A 17584-nucleotide genomic window follows, 5' to 3' on the forward strand; every position below is an offset into this window, starting at 1 on the left:
CTGATAATCTTTTATTCCTGCATATACTGCCTCTTAGACTGCCAAGATTAGAATTTAACTTCAAGTTTCAACTCTAAACCTGAAGCACCAGACTTAGAAGACAGCTCCAAAAACAAGCTTCAGGAGAGCCATACCTGCAAACTTCACTGTCATAAACAAACATGAAGAAAGTACCTGTCATCAGTCATTAGCTCTAGCTGCTGGGTAGGAAAACCCATGTTGTATGAGCCATCTTGTGTGACGAGGCAGGCTGCAGAGCCCTCTGTACAGCCTTTGTCTGGAAGGTCTGAGAGACGATTGAGGAGAACATGAGATTTAAAAAAAAGATTCTTAAATTTCTTCTTGTTAGAAAACTAATTCAGTGTGATGACGATATGCAGGACAGCATGTAAACAGTCACAAGTCCCTGCCCCTTTGTTTACAGCTGCTTAACGGGTGTTAAACAGCACTGAGCTTGGTGTTCCTCCGAGCAACATTTTTTCACATCACTACTGGTGTCATTTGGTGAACACAATTCTTTGATTCACCCTCACCAATGTGTTAGTGTTTTGTTTTTTGACTGAAGCAAACAGCTTAATGTCAGTGGGAAAAAAGAAAAAAAGCCTCAAGAGTATTTTACACCATCTGCTCCGCACCAAACAGCATAAACGTAAAAACAGTGACTATGTCGTGGAAAATTTGGCAACAGTGTGTGCTATGAAATGCAGTGAGCAATGCTGCAACTTTTACACAACAGAACCCAAGCAACCACTCAGTAGGATGCATTGTGATTGGCCTGTTTAGCACTGTCAATTCTGTGAATGTCAGTTTTTAAATTCAACAGTGAGAGACTTAGAATCATCTCTTCAATAGAACTCTGGCCCCAGTGAGAATAATCACCTATGCCTTTGCACACCTTAGCTTATTTGACAACTTATAGTGGGTTAACCACCTTCAAGACAATCAAGGGGACAGCCCTCCCCTATTAGTAGTTAAATACCCGGCAGTCTCCATCAGTCGTCTTAGAACTGAACCGGGCTCTTAATGAGAGAAAAAACATCTTATTAACACCAGAAGTTTTGTCCAGCTGCCTTCTTTTCAAGCCCTCAAAGCCAAACACAGAGCTAAAACCATGTAAATAGTGGAATCTGGAATCCATGTAAATGAAATGACAGAAACATGAAAACTACAAGTAATTATATATTTAATTTTAACACCTTGATTTTTTTTATTTTACATTTAAATTGAAAATTTTAATTTGCAAAAGCACCACTATTGCTTCTATTTCTATTGCTTTCCAGTAATTGCTTTGTTTAACATACAATGTGGCGACGCTATGCAATATTTTATTGTGCCACGTTATAGTAATGACCATCTATAGACCTTCAAGGAATGGACCTAGATTTAGGGAATACATGAAAACAAAGAAGAAGGGCCTTTAAACAGGCTCCCTTTCTGCTCTGTGCACACTTTGTCAATGTAGTGTTCCTCAAAACAAAAAAAACCCTCATTATTACAGAATCCAATCACTTCCTTTCCTTCAAGTACTCACTGAGACTGCGGCAGATGTTGATGTAGAAGTCTATGCTGTCTTCGCCGTCGTCCACTAGATAGCCATCTTTCAGTTTTATCAGAGGACTGAGGTCATGCTTCCTCCCATCAGAGTCAAACACGTAGCAGGGCACCTGGGCAAAGAAGAGCTGGATTAACTCTACAATACAGATGTATTCATGCACCACTTTATGCTGCATTCACAAAAAAGCCCCCCCTCAACAGTTTTACTATTGTGTTACCACAAACTTTGCACGTGTGTTTATAGCTATCTGATAATACACAACTTAGTAACTGTGATCATGGATATATCATACTCTTTGGTTTATTTTGTTGCTTTTAACATTTTCCTGAACAAATTTATTTCACACATTTTTTCAAATGTTTCCACATTAACAGGATCACTGTCACAACATGTGACCCATTTTCTGCACAGATAAACGCTGTAAACATCTTCGCAGTGATGGAATATGGTTATACAGCTTTCCATTTCCTCTTCAGCTCATTGTGTTTAATCACAGTGAAGATTTCATTCCTTCTTTCTTCTAAATGTAAAAGTCTGTTGAATGAGTCAGCGACCCCATCAGATGCTCCACCGCACCTCTTTATGTGGCTTGAATTTGTCTTTCTTGCAGGCAGCGTAGGTCTTCCACTCAAAGTAATGCACGCACTGAGACACGGTCACAAACTCTGGAGTCCCCTGCAGAACAAAGACAGGAACATGAGTAAGAAAGGTAGTTTCATGTTGACACAGGTGATGAATGCATGCTAAAGTATACGGCACATCATCGTCCATGACATCAAAGATTTAAGCATTTAAGATGCTGAATGTGTCATTGTTTCCATTATCACAGAGAAATACAGAGTATTAACCTTTGTTGTAGTTATATTGTGGGGAGGAACTTCTAAGTAAGTGTTGAGCCTCAAACAAACACAACCACAGCCTGCTGCTGCTTCTGGATTTGCTGATGGTTCAGTGCTTCATTCAGAGTTTCTCAAAAACTCTTTGACAGCAGCATTGTTTTTTAAATTCCAGGTATTCTCCACATTTTAGCTGCTGTTTTACAGAGTCAAAAACAACAACATTTTCTCCCATTAATCCCTTTTACTTTACTGTCATAATTGTGTATTCTAATATTACAAATGCTTAAAATTTCAAATGACGACATAAAAGATCAGTGCATGTACAAATAATGCCAGCCTATAGCTGTGTGACATGAGAGCAGATATTCTTAATAGGGCCACCTTAGGCGAGCTGATACCCCCACACAGGCACTGTTTGGTTGGTTCGAAGAAAGGTAAAGAGTTAAAATTGTTGGAGACAATGGATGAATTAACGGGTGTGAACTAAGTATTGGATAAACCAGGATTATTTTGAGCTGTGAATCGTGCAGTGCTACTCTAGCAGTCCTTTTTAGTGGACTGAAAGGACATCTCTGAATGCTTCACAAGACGTCACTCCATTTCACTGATCCTCAAGCCAATGCTGAACATTGCAACCTTAACCTTTATTAAACAGGTAATCCCATTGAGACTCAGCTTCTCATTTACAGGAGAGACCTGTTCAGACAGCAATAAATAACAATAAAAAAAAAGTAGTAAAAAAAGAGGTAAAATTAAAAACTTAAAAACTTAAAGACATATATATTGGGCATATGACAGTAAAGGGAAACAGGAACATAATTTGTTTGCTAGAAAATTCCAAAAGTGATTAATAATAAACACATCAAGGATTAACTTCTAGCCCAATAACCTTTATTTATTTTCCTAAATGTACTGATAAAAATAGAGATAGAGGATTTAACTATAACATCTATAACATTACCATTTCGACCAGACTTAAAAAGGAGGGGTAAACTACAACAACAAAGTAAATATAGCAATAACGTTAAAGCGCTCGGTTTTTTAAAACTCTTTTGCAACATGTCTGAAACAAGGCACAGTTCTGTTAAGATAACGTCTACTATAATCTGCATTTTGCTGTCATCACTTCTTTTCAGCATTTAGTGATTTGCCCTAAAAATTGTGGAAGCCACTTTTATTTCTCCCCGTCGTACACTCTGAAACAGAAAACTCCTCTTTGTTTCTCGACAGGAAATGATACTTCAACCCACCACTCACCCACCCCATCAAAACCACAGATACACACAACGCAGCGAGCAGGATCACGCTATGAGGTATCAGTCATTATTCTACATCATTTCCAGTCACAGATTCACTGACAAGCAGCGACAGGAATCCAACAATCATCATCTTAGAGTTGTTACGTTTCGTTTTAGCAAAAGCGACTTCCAAATGTTTGTTTCACTTTCAATCAATTAACTTAGTGTTTTAGTTTTTTGTCTTTTGCACATTTCTCCACACAGACACAAATACCTGATGAAACAACAGAGCGCCATTTAACTTCCTGTGTTGAAAAACAGGATGTTTAATACTTTGTATCCAAAAGACATCGAAAGTGTCAGCAAAAACACGCAATAAACTTGACCTTCTGTGCATCTTAATTTTAGAATAAATAAGGTAATTAACCTCAAATTCATTTGTGGATTGTACTTGTCTTCCTGTTATAAACTTAACATATTTCTAAAGTCTGTTTGAATAGGTGAGCTGCACTGTTTGTAAAATACAGATAATCTTCCAAAACATTTTTCCCTCTCTCTGTGTCAACTGACAAAATCTGCCTTTAGGAACAATTACGTAAAATCAAATATCACAATATCACAAATGTCCTACCTCCTCTAATGGATTACCCATCATTTGTGCAATCACTCTGCACAGCAGCAACCTTTGGGGGCTAAATAATGATGTCAATGTCAAGTGCTAACTCCACAGACTCCCCTGCTGAAAGCCCTTGAACATATGAGCTGAAAATGACATGTGTAAAACCTGATTCAAATACAGAGTCTGGACAGATCATTTCCACTTGCCACCTTCCTATGCATCACACAGCTATTAAAGATTAATGTTATGTTTTACTAATGATGTTTGGATTAAAAGAGCAACAACAGAATGCCAACACACAATGTCTTTTGATCCATCCATCCATGTATTTAGCTTACTTGTATGTTATTTCCATGCACTAATCAGCATTGTGTATGGAAGTGTATGGATAAACTCTGCACACCAAGCTAGTGTTATAGCTAAAACTTAACACTCAACTTGTCCAAATATGGTGAATTCTCTCTCCTAAAAAAGGAGCATGTGCCAAGGTGGCAGTGTGATTAGCAATGCATGGTTGCATGTAGCTTTCCTTACACAGGGAGCTCTGCTTTCTCCCTTCATCGTTCATAAAGGTTAAAAAGAGAGCGAGAGATGAAAAAAGAAAAGGTGTCCATAAAGATGAAGCCAAGGCTTCAAAATAGTAGTTCACATGCTAATTGGTGGACACCATGATTCATGCTGCAAGTAAGATTTATTATTCAGAACCTGTTTACTATGCCATGCTTCCATTCTGACCCATGTATATAACACACAATGTGACTAAACTATGTCAAAAGTTTACATCTAATGTTACTGCAGCACATCAGTGGCTGAACGATTGCAGAGACTGCTGCTGCACAACACGTCAGCACACACCAGGTGTTAGTGGACAAAGGAAATTCATGTAGAACATCGAACAGTTAGTTTGATATTTTCTGTGCATTCCCATTAACGCAGCTATTGAACAACAGGTAATCATCCATCTAAGAATATTTGGTATATTCTTCTGATTGTCAGTCTTACCATGGTTTTCCCACACTGGAAGCTGATGCTGGTCTGAATCTTGTTGTTGCTTCCAGGACAAGTTTGCGTGCTGTTGAAATCCAGCACAGTGTCAGAGAGCTTCTGCAGCGAAAGGTCACCTGTACATTTGGCAAAGACAAAGAAAACAGTCATTACAAAATAATAACATGCATGTAAAGAGTTAAATGACTGAAAATCATTAAACCCTAAATTACATAATATAACAACAGGTCAGAGAAACCTTGAAGTGGTGATTCATTTTAACATCAGAAATGGTAGCTTTCCTTTAGATCAATGTAAATTCATTTAACTTGATGTGGACAGATCACATAGATCACTGAGCTTGCCAGCACGAAAACATTTATCTAATAAAGGTATGACAAAGATCGTTCAGTTGGTACAACAAACATACATACACAGGCTCTCGTTCTCAGACCATTCATCCCAAACAGTCACTGAGACAGTTTGGCAGAATAATGTTGTTGCCCTCCAACATCCACTGACCCAGCAGGTCAATGTAAACTCTGCATCGCATTTCCAAATCACCAGACGGCTCTGTACCTTAACATTTTGACCCTGGTGTCTGTACACTGTCATTAATCATTTCAAAGCACTACAAAACAGAAAACTGGCAGCAGTGGGAAGTCTTGTGCATGTTAAGAATTTGACTTGATTTAAGACTCAGCCTGTTAAATAAACTCACCGCAAGTCAGGCAGACGAAAAGCTAAGATAATAAAATGTTACAAGCTGAAAAATGCTGTGTAGCTTCAAAAAACAAATCTGGATCAAACAACCAAAGACCTCAGTGATGAGCTGTGTGTGTTTAATTGATCATTTGAGTTTAGGGCAATCAATCTAATTTTGAAAATTTAGCAACACTTGTAGCTTCCATCGATTACTAAAATAAAACAATCAAGATATAATGCTTATTGATCCTCATTTTTGCCTTCCGGGACTTCTGTTTCCTTTACTTCCTCTGGTTTAATTAGTTGTTTTACACTTTTTTATTGGTTTAGTTTAGCTGGTTTACAGGTTTTCATTAGATGCGACATATTAAAGCGTGATCTCTGAACGCTCTGATAAGACTACTATCACGAGAACACAATAAAGGAGTGTAACTAAACAACCATGTGACCTACTAACACTGACAGCTACTGCAGGTCTTCAAACTACTGAACTTGGCTGAAACACGGCTCACGTCCCTGCCTGTAATATTCAGTTACAGTGGTTATCTGTTGTTCTTTAGCAGCTGGCACAACATAGATAAGAAGCAATGAAATTCAGTATGCAGCATGTATGGATTTAACAGAAATGTATCTACATAATTTGATTAGACGAGCTCAGATGCTGCTTAGAAGCTGGCTGTAAGAAAATTAATGTTCACATATTTTGAAAAGCAACAAAATTAGCAATGCTTTCTCCTTGTAGTTTACTGTAATAAACAGATTTATTTATTTTTATTATTTGTCCACGGTCTACCTCTCTGCAAAGTATCAGGAAATTTCTCTTGGCAGTCTTTTAGATGACATTGAACACATAGAAGCTGAAAGCCTTGCAAACACAATAGTAAAAGACAGTGAAACCCTAGGATCAGCCTAAGAGCTACTTTCCTCTTATAGAGTGGAGGAAGCGTTCATTGCTCCAAAGATTTTGACTTCAGGAAGTACAGGAGACGAGAATGTCAAAGTGTGTGAGAGAACAGTGTGTGGTTTCTGAGCACAGTCACTAGACAGCATGGATAAAGGCTCGAGCAGGCAGTAAACAGCACAAGAGAGAAGGAGGGGGAGAGGAAGCCTGAGTCATGTCTGTGTTAGTCAGCGTGAATGCCTGATGATGTGTTCCCGGGTCATGTGATAAATCAGCTGATGTGACTGAACTTCAGCTCAGCTGATCAGCACTTCATGTTGTCCATGCTTGTCTTTTTTCACTTTACACGTGGGCGCTTCCTCATAAGAAAAATAACTAAAGCTTAATGAAGACAATCTAATGAAATAAGCTGGAAATGCAGGCCACAGATGCACTCAGGAGTCAGACGAGCAGTACCATACACCACTTTGTCACCAGAGGAAGGTCATGACCTCAAGCTGCAGGATAAGTTGTTGTTGTGGGACTGAAATAAATCTGTCTGGCAGCCAGACAAAAAACAAAGGCAGGGATATAACTGAGGTTGAGAAAAATCCTCAAACAATCACTGCGAGCTTATGTCATCATATCAGCGACAGTGGCTATAAAGATGCGATTTATTAAATAAATCTTTAAATATTTCAGTGAAAAGAACTGGTTTTAAATACCATGTGTTAATTAACCCTTTATTAAAGGTGCAAATGCAACACAAACGTGTCTGTTAATGAACGATGATGGAAGCAGCACATTGGTCACCTGGTCCAAACAAACCCTTTTATTAGTGGTTTCTAAACAGTTGGGCATTCCTCCTCCCAGACGGCCCAATGCTTTGGGCTGTTTGCACTCACAGGGAGAGAAAAAAAAAATGTGGAGCACAACCAAAGCTGAATGAATCTGATTGATGTGGGAACAATAAAGAAGAAAGAGAGCATTCACGCCTGTTTGCAAGATTCATTGAGATGGCATAAACAGCAGTTTATGCCATCTCAATCCTCTCATCAATTAGAGGATTTTTAAGAAGGAAAGAAGTGACACTCGTCAAACATGAAGTGAGGATATTAAGACAAAACACATCTTGTCTGAGATTTACTTTCACATATCTGCTGAGTTACAGCCTGCGGCAGCAGCTCCCATTGCTTTTTTTTATAACTTTACTTCCTGATGAAGTTAAAACTAATTGCTTATTGTTTTTTATACAAAGGTGAAATGGAAATCCTTTGTTTTGTAAGTCATATAAAAGTTGAGTATTAGGAGTATGCTTATGCTAATTTTTTCCTCATGTTCTTGGCAATGGAGTCTCTTTACTATTCCCCGAAGAGCTACTCAGCCAATGACGGGGTTTCGATGCTAGACAAGTTTCAGTGATCATCATGGGGAATATGAGGCATCTCTCAGGGTGCTTATTAAGCCTTAAACAGCACCGTGAGTCCAGTTTGATGCATTTTGTTGAGCATTGCAAAGAGGCAATGCTACACTCATACAGTGTAACGAAACATGGCTTCGGGGCTTCTCCGGTGGACTGGGACATTAATCTGAGCGGTAAGAAGGAATGTGGCAAGACTGCACTAGCTGTGATTGAAACGTGGTGCCATCCTGGATATGTTACTGCAAAGAAACATTTGTGGCCTGAATACTGAAGCTGAAGAAATGCATCCATGTGACTCGCTGAGGGAATTTGTCATTGCTGCTGCTGCTGCTGTTTGAATCAACACACCGTTTGGATTCCTCTGTCAGCTGATGCAAGGCTCATCCCAACAACTGTGGCTGTGTGAATGGATGAGGATAATAAATGGGTCCAGATGGTCCTCAACACCACTTAATGACCATACAACTGAACACTCTCTCCAAAATCTTAGTCGCAGATACAGGAAATCGTTACCACCTCAGCCTGTAATATTTACATTCATTTTAGATTCAAGCTTTTGTATCATATTAGATTTTGAGATCTTCACTTTTTCTACAACTTCACAATTTTTAAGATAAATTGTCTCATCTCACATCATCGTTATCATCTTGAATCAAAATAGCTGATGTGTTGGGCCAGAAAACAGAAAACAAATTCAACTCCTTGAGCTTGACTTTGGAATCAATTCTAAGGAGTACCAAACCATTTTCCCCCTCTCAACAGAAGGACAGAATGAATACTTCTTGGACTGTAAAAGGAACAATAGACTTGTTCTGTAAACAGGAAAAAAAAGTAACGGAGTGGAGTAGAACAGAAAAGCAAAGCAGACCAGAGCATAACACAGACAATGGTCGACAAGGTCTGTGATGAATTCTAGTGGCTCATGATTTACTCTGGTGAAGAGTTTTATTTTGGCCAAGAACTACTCTAAACAAACATATTTAGTTCATTATCAAGTAATAGAAAAAAAGAAAGTCAAATTCTGGCATTTTAAAAGACTAAAAACATTTTTAGCTAAAAAGAGGTGTTGTTCTGCTAAATGTCTACTTTATGAGATCTAATAGTTCTCATAACACTTCTTTTTGTTTTGATTTATCACCTTACAAGTTCTGAGAGCCCAACGTCACTTTTTAAATGGTTAGAAGAACCAACAAAGAACCACATTTAAAAGACCTGACAGGCACTTTTGGTTAATAAAGCCATCAATCATCAGATTGATTCCAAAGTAATTCTTATTTGACTAGTTTATAGATTTGATGTCTTCATTTGATTACACCAGTTCTATTTAACTTAATTAATTTTGCAGGTCCTGAGACAAAGCGTTTTCTTTGTTTCCAAAAACAAACCATGACAGAAAAAGTTGGAGAGCCACTCGCTCGGCTGAATTGCAAAAAGACGATGGACCCCTCAAACAATTTGGGGGACGATGAATAAAGACACTGAGACACAAGAGGCCTTTAAAGACAGATGCTGTTTGTGGATGTTGCTGACACACAGCATCGGCAGCATCAGCAGACCGATCAGCACAGAGACGGGATCTCTGATGAAGCTCTGAAAGACAATTAGCACTGTAACCCCTGCTGTCAGCAACAACACTGAAATTTTCCAAAAGAAAAACAGTACTAATGTTCTCACTTGTCATCCTACGAAACAGGAAAGTGCAATAATATATGCACCTTCTAAACCAAATAAGGTCTCTCTTCCAAAAGTATTAAAAATTTATACTCAAAATTATGTAATTATGAGCCTTTTTTCTTTTTTAATACTTTGACACGATCAACAGAAAAGTAATTATTATACGTGATTTGAATATATTCAAACACAATACTGCACATTTTAAAGAGCATTTATAAACCGTTTTGTGACATCTTGTAGGGAAAAAATGAAATGAAAATGAAAAATGAAAATGAATGAAATGAAAAAAAAAAAAGATTGAAAGGAAAATCCAAAGTATATTCAAGCATGTTGTGATTTCATTTTGGGGGGGGGGGGGGGTTGTGGTCTTCAAAAACTAAAAATAAATCTGAAATTAACTTTCTCCATCAGTGCTCCTGCGACAATAGAGGCAACACCATGCAGAATACGCTGTAGCTGCCCGTTTATGCATTAATTTATTCGCTTCACAGCGTGATGAACTATTGCATTTTCAGTTTATGGAAGTTAAATGTCACAGATGAGCAAACGGCACTATGTGAAAGGAGGGTTTCATTCTGGCATTTTAATATGTAAACAGTATTTAACCTTTGGCGTTGCTCTGTTTGATAGCATCCTCTCGTGTCCCTCTTATCTAATTTTTTTAAACAGACTCATATATTCTTACAAAGTGCAGGCTTTGACTGTACTGCAGATGGATCATGAGACATTATTAGCAATAAGTAGACTTTCATAACTACTTTTAACATTCAAGTTTAATTAACATGAAATGTTGACATTTAAAATTGAAGCAGAATGAAAAAAGTAATAATTATAATAATTTCTCCACTTTCAAGTATTTTTTGTTCCTGAACTTTTCTTACATCTTTCATTAGCAGTGAAATGGCACAGTGCTGAGGCTAGAAGTAAAGTGATGGAAACCATTAAATCTTTAGAGGATCGAAGGGAATCAGTGAAGTTTCTGTAACGATTGTTTAGTGACTAAATGTTTAGGTAGGCCACAGCAAGTTTTCAGACTTTGAAATGAGCCACTGCAGTCTCACATTTGGGAACAGCTGGCATCAACATTACAATGACACCGACAATAAATAATAATAAATCATAAGCACATTAACAGGCTACCTACAGTGGGGCAAAAAAGTATTTAGTCAGCCACCGATTGTGCAAGTTCCCCCACTTAAAATGATGACAGAGGTCAGTAATTTGCACCAGAGGTACACTTCAACTGTGAGAGACAGAATGTGAAAAAAAAATCCATGAATCCACATGGTAGGATTTGTAAAGAATTTATTCGTAAATCAGGGTGGAAAATAAGTATTTGGTCACCTCAAACAAGGAAAATCTCTGGCTCTCACAGACCTGTAACTTCTTCTGTAAGAAGCTTTTCTGTCCCCCACTCGTTACCTGTATGAATGACACCTGTTTGAACTCATCATCTGTATAAAAGACACCTGTCCACAGCCTCAAACAGTCAGACTCCAAACTCCGCCATGGCCAAGACCAAAGAGCTCTCGAAGGACACCAGGAAAAGTATTGTAGACCTGCACCAGACTGGGAAGAGTGAATCTACAATAGGCAAGCAGCTTGGTGTGAAAAAATCAACTGTGGGAGCAATCATCAGAAAATGGAAGACATACAAGACCACTGATAATCTCCCTCGATCTGGGGCTCCACGCAAGATCTCATCCCGTGGGGTCAAAATGATCATGAGAACGGTGAGCAAAGATCCCAGAACCACACGGGGGGACCTGGTGAATGACCTGCAGAGAGCTGGGACCAAAGTAACAAAGGTCACCATCAGTAACACACTACAACGGCAGGGAATCAAATCCCGCAGTGCCAGACGTGTTCCGCTGCTGAAGCCAGTGCATGTCCAGGCCCGTCTGAAGTTTGCCAGAGAGCACATGGATGATACAGCAGAGGATTGGGAGAATGTCATGTGGTCAGATGAAACCAAAGTAGAACTTTTTGGTATAAACTCAACTCGTCGTGTTTGGAGGAAGAAGAATACTGAGTTGCATCCCAAGAACACCATACCTACTGTGAAGCATGGGGGTGGAAACATCATGCTATGGGGCTGTTTTTCTGCCAAGGGGACAGGACGACTGATCCGTGTTAAGGACAGAATGAATGGGGCCATGTATCGTGAGATTTTGAGCCAAAACCTCCTTCCATCAGTGAGAACTCTGAAGATGAAACGAGGCTGGGTCTTCCAACATGACAATGATCCAAAACACACCGCCCGGGCAACAAAGGAGTGGCTCCGTAAGGAGCATTTGAAAGTCCTGGAGTGGCCTAGCCAGTCTCCAGACCTCAACCCCATAGAAAATCTGTGGCGGGAGTTGAAAGTCCGTGTTGCTCGGCGACAGCCCCAAAACATCACTGCTCTCGAGAAGATCTGCATGGAGGAATGGGCCAAAATACCAGCTACTGTGTGTGCAAACCTGGTAAAGACCTATAGTAAACGTTTGACCTCTGTTATTGCCAACAAAGGTTATGTTACAAAGTATTGAGTTGTATTTTTGTTATTGACCAAATACTTATTTTCCACCCTGATTTACGAATAAATTCTTTACAAATCCTACCATGTGGATTCATGGATTTTTTTTTCACATTCTGTCTCTCACAGTTGAAGTGTACCTCTGGTGCAAATTACTGACCTCTGTCATCATTTTAGGTGGGGGAACTTGCACAATCAGTGGCTGACTAAATACTTTTTTGCCCCACTGTATATAGGCAAGCTGTAGTTAGCAAATAATTTGTATGAGGAAAAGTTTTTTAAATAAGTACATAAATAAAACACTTTCCTTCCCTCTGACTTTTCACAATTTTGACCCTGTAAAGACATGTTATATTAGGATTCTAGACCAAAAAAACAAAACAAAGATCAGTTCTACAGAAGACACACTTTTCTCTACAAAACATTTGCCTTTTAGCAGGACTTCAAGGTTCAAGACAAAGTCCAGTTTCATGCGTCATTCAGACACAAAATGAAGAGTGCACATATTACCAAATTGTGCGTAAAATATAATATTTAGCATCCACAGGATGTACACGTTTTCAACACATCCCCATTAACGATCTGTAAAGCACTCTGCCGTGTGACTGTCATGAGACACAGCTAACAGCATGCTTGCAAACAGACCAAAATGATTGTAAGATAAAATCCTTTTTACAGCAATAAGATGCTTGAATGTGCACAGGACACCAACTAATGAGGATTTTCAGTCAGCAGTAACCTGTTTGTTTTTCCATACAAGCCTAAAGCTAACGCCTAAAACTCAACTCTCAAATTAGCAGGAATTAGATTAACTCATTTCCTTTAACTCTTAGCCAAACACACACACGCGCGCCATCACTGGCCACACAATAAACATCGCTCTCAGAACAGCGAAAGTTACTTAACGTAGCGTCTTGCTGTAGTACTATCATGGAAATTGCACTGTATTCACGCTGAAGACAACATACTGAGTTTCTATATTACTAGCACTATACTACTATAATGAGCCATCTGGATGCTGCCATGCCTGGCTGATTTGTGATTCAAGACGCTGTCCTACTGACATCAATTCAGTGCTGTTTATATAGAGCCAAATAATAAGATCAGTCATCCCAGGGCACTTTACACTATTGTTGAAAGGATCCCAAATAAAACCAGACCAGTGGTGGGCGGATGTCTGTCTCAGTAGGTTGTAGTGAGAACAGTCTGACTCAAGAAGTAGACTGTTTGTGTTAGCTTTCTACTACATGAAGCATCTTCCACCCTTTTTGCTGTTGAGAGTTTTCAAAATCCTTTGGACAAAAACCTCAAAGCCAACAGCCATCAAGCTGTATACCCAACCTAACGGCACTAAAAAGCATCTTTACGGTCTATCCGTATATATAGGGAATAACTTCTCCATTTGGATCTTCTTAAAGCTTTAAAGCCATGGCTGCTGTGGCTGACAGGTGTCCTGATACATGCACGTAGGTCTCATCTTCTCTACTTTAAATTAGTTAACTGCATCGCTCCAGCACATTTGTGCTTCTAGGGGCATTTCTGGAGCATATCTTAATGTATGGTAGAGGTCATCCATTTTTTTGATGAGCAACATATGCAGGATTATGCATTTCAGGCTTTAAATCAGCATCTCTCATCCACTTTCAATGGGGATGACATCGTGCATCACCCAAACTGAATTGTGAATTTGTTGTTTTGCTTAGTTTGCAGTGTTTGGCATGAAAAACTTTTCAAGTGCCAGCTAATCAGCTAAAGTCATGAAAATAACCCGAGAGAGTGAGATGACTGCCTGTCCATTCAACAAGAAAATCAAAGAGAAGTTGATCGCTGTGGTTAGTCTGCTGTGTATGTAGAAAGTTAGTAACACGAAGCCAGCCTGCTATGATGATTGTGTTTTGTATGGATACTAATACTGGATCTCAGGCTTAAGATGATAGTGACAGGTTTAAAAAACAAAACAAAACACTGAACTGAGCATTTTACCCCCTGCACCAGAATCATGATTTGTGCAGAACAGTCATTCTTCAGCATGATGGGACAGCAAGAGGAGGAACAGCTAACAAACAGTGGGCAGGTTGGTGGGCACTATAACCCACATAAAGAACAAGGCAGACAGAAAACTCACCAACAGACTGCTCTTTGTTGGTTGTGAGGTTTCGTAAACACATGGCAGTGTCAACTCCACAGCTGGTTGGTGGTGAAGAGTCACAGAGCTTTAGTGTATATCTCACTTTATTATCTTGATCTATTGCCTCCCATTTATATCTGCAAGACAAGGAATAGAAGACAATAAGCAAATAGATACCCAGGAAATGAGCTTGTTGGCCCCGACCCCACAAAATTACAGTCTGGGACAACAAATGACTATCATTTCCACTGCTACTATAAAGATAAGTCATTGTTTTGGGCTGTAAATTTTTTTGAAAATTGTTAAAATAGTTACAATGAACAAATGGGAAATGAATCTTTAAAAATTTATACTGTGACTCGTGTTCTTTTACTTATTTCTCCTATAAAATAAATCACACTCATCTGTATAGCAAAAACACACTGACATATAAATGACAGTTTAAAATATCTAGTGGTTCACAGAAGTACAGCATTTATGTAAAAATTACGGTTCGTGCTTTGCAAATGTACGTTTTTCAGCTTTTTCCATCACGCAACCTTTGAGGAAATTTGAAGCTTTGACTTCTGATTTGACAAAACAAGAAATACAAACGTGCCTTCGAGTTTTAAATGATCTTCTTCTAAATTTACCACTTCAATCCTTGGCAGAAAATAACTGATGCCTTTCTCTAAATACCTAAAACTTAAATTTAAGGCATTCTTTTCTTTAACAAACAAATGTAACAATAACAATAAACAAAATGGACTAATCTGAGTTAAGTGAGATTAAACCGACTGGGATTAAAAACAGAGATAAGAAAGGAGGAGGTCATAAAATAATTTTTAAAAGCCCCATGCTTCCATTTCAGTGAGTGTGGAAAACACATGTGCAAGTCTTACACACACACACACACACACACACGGTTTCACTTCTGATTTTTAACTAATATTGAAGTAATCTTTTTATGACACAGAAGTGAGGACAGTATTTAATGGTTGTATACTAAAAATTCCAACAGTTCAGAAATGCTCTTGTCATTTTCACTTTTATTAAAATATGAATTGATCATTAGCATCATTATTTCCCCCCTGTTGGGTATAACGTGATATGGTATTGTGTGATATTATGTTTTTCCTAATAAAACAGGTGCTGTAAAACCTAAAAAATACACAAATACACCGTGTTCTCTGAACGTAAGGAGTAATCCCACACATCAATACGGATATTGACCTAAACCAGACTGTAAAGGAACAGACGAGGAACAGAAACTAAGGGAGAAGTTAACTGTAAGCCATGTGTGTTTCTAACCAAGGTCCTCGGAAGCTGCCAAATCGAGGTAATATTAACCCAGGCTGAACCTAAGCGTTGAGTCACCGGGTTATCATTTGCGCTTTATTGCTGAGTCAATATTTGAACAGCAGCTACTGAGACAACGCTGACTTTATTTTAACTCCCATATTTATGTTGTTATTCTCTTCCGGTGCGTTTATTTATATAAATACGCCGCTGCTCTGTGAGAAAAACGCAATGTTGTTAAGGTTTAACATTCCCCAATTAAGCACGGCAGTTTTGTGCACGTTTCGGCATTTATAGCTAAGCTTCACTTATTTCCTCGATGAACAAGAAAAACTAACTAGCATCGACGGTATGTGAGTTTCAGGGGTAGTCTGATTCAGCTGTACTGGTTTGCTAGCTGAATCAAACTTATTTAGGCTGTTTGCTAAATAAGAAATAAAACTACCTATGACTGGAAATAAGCATTAGTAGACATATTTCTCAATTCAGTTTATTTAGACGATGTGTGTACACGAGAGGACAACGGCTGCACCTTTAACGCTGTTAATCTGTCAGCAGCTGCAGTGTTTGTACCCCCAGAAGGTGTGTATGTGTGTGTTGTTACCTGCAGAGGTCCTGGTACCACGGGCTGTTGTTCTCCGTCGTTCCGGACCGAACCAACAAACAGCCTAGAAAGGCCGCGAACCACAGAGCCAGCTTCAGAGGCTCGAAGCGAGAACATTTATACCCAAACATGATGGTTACTGTACCGGGTAACGTCTGTGGAGCCTAACTAAGACGACATGATACAGCAGAGTGTCTCTGCTCCTCACCAAATCAGTAGGAAGTGACTTCATCACATGACAGGACATCACATGACTCTCATGATGTTGACTGAAGGGGCGTTCGCTGTCTGTGAGAAAAATCTGACATCTGAAAACGCGTGAAAAAGTGTCAAGTGTCAAGTGTGACGTAAGTAATAGCCAGGGGTAATAAAACAATTTTGCCTACTTCTTCACAACAGGTGGCCACAGAAGGAATTTGTGTCTCCTCCCGGATATCTGCTGCTTGTTAGGTAAACATGCAAGCCAATACACAAGCGAACCATTAGGAAAGGTTACAAATGAAAAAAAACCAAAAAAAAACCCCACACACCAAACAAATCAAACAAACCAACAAACAATAGAAACAAAAGCAATGTGTCAAACAGAAAAGGACAAACAAAATAACGAGAAAATGATCATACGTGAGGACATATAGCAAGAAAGTAATTGTAAATTTACATTTATGAATGTGGAAACTAGCAACAAGTAGCATTAACAGTAACAACAGTCACATCAACTCTTCTTCTTTCATTTTCATGATTTTTTGTGTTAAAGGGTAAGACATTATATGGATTTTTAAAAATTGTAATTTTTTTAAAGTGTTGAAATATTTTTATTGATGTCCAACAAATCCTAAAAATGACGTGTCTTACTGATGTTGTTTTATTGATATATTTTTTTAATCCCACATGCAATAAACCACTTTAAACTAAAAATCACACATATTTTTTTAACCATTTGTTATTATTGTAACTGTTTTGCGCTGTGCTGAACCAGATTCTTTTCCAAGTCATCACTTCAAACTTCACAAACTCTAAACCGTAGTTAATTGCTAATATTTGCATTTGATGACTTGAGACGACTGTTGGGCTGTAGTTTTAGATAAACAAACTGTAATTGGGCTGAATTAGATTTAATCATTTTTTCAGTTAATCAAGAA

General features: G+C 38.6%; 1 protein-coding gene across 2 annotated transcripts in view; it reads right to left on the reverse strand.

Annotated features, from left to right (window-relative positions):
- igf2r (insulin-like growth factor 2 receptor) overlaps positions 1–16669 on the reverse strand; it is a 47760-nt gene extending 31091 nt beyond the window's left edge. For both annotated transcript variants that reach the window (XM_085381428.1, XM_085381427.1), the window contains exons 1-6: positions 16446–16669; positions 14561–14700; positions 5254–5372; positions 2132–2230; positions 1532–1664; positions 175–286 (exon numbers count right to left, since the gene is read on the reverse strand). In XM_085381428.1, the coding sequence (XP_085237554.1) occupies positions 175–286; positions 1532–1664; positions 2132–2230; positions 5254–5372; positions 14561–14700; positions 16446–16576 (734 nt within the window). In that variant the 5' untranslated portion in view covers positions 16577–16669. The remainder of the gene's footprint in view (positions 1–174; positions 287–1531; positions 1665–2131; positions 2231–5253; positions 5373–14560; positions 14701–16445) is intronic.
- Between the last annotated feature and the right edge of the window lie 915 nt (positions 16670–17584).

Source organism: Rhamphochromis longiceps, linkage group LG15 (assembly GCF_057381845.1).
Source record: "Rhamphochromis longiceps isolate RC_006_pf linkage group LG15, R_longiceps_female_GT1.1, whole genome shotgun sequence".
NCBI lineage: Eukaryota > Metazoa > Chordata > Actinopteri > Cichliformes > Cichlidae > Rhamphochromis > Rhamphochromis longiceps.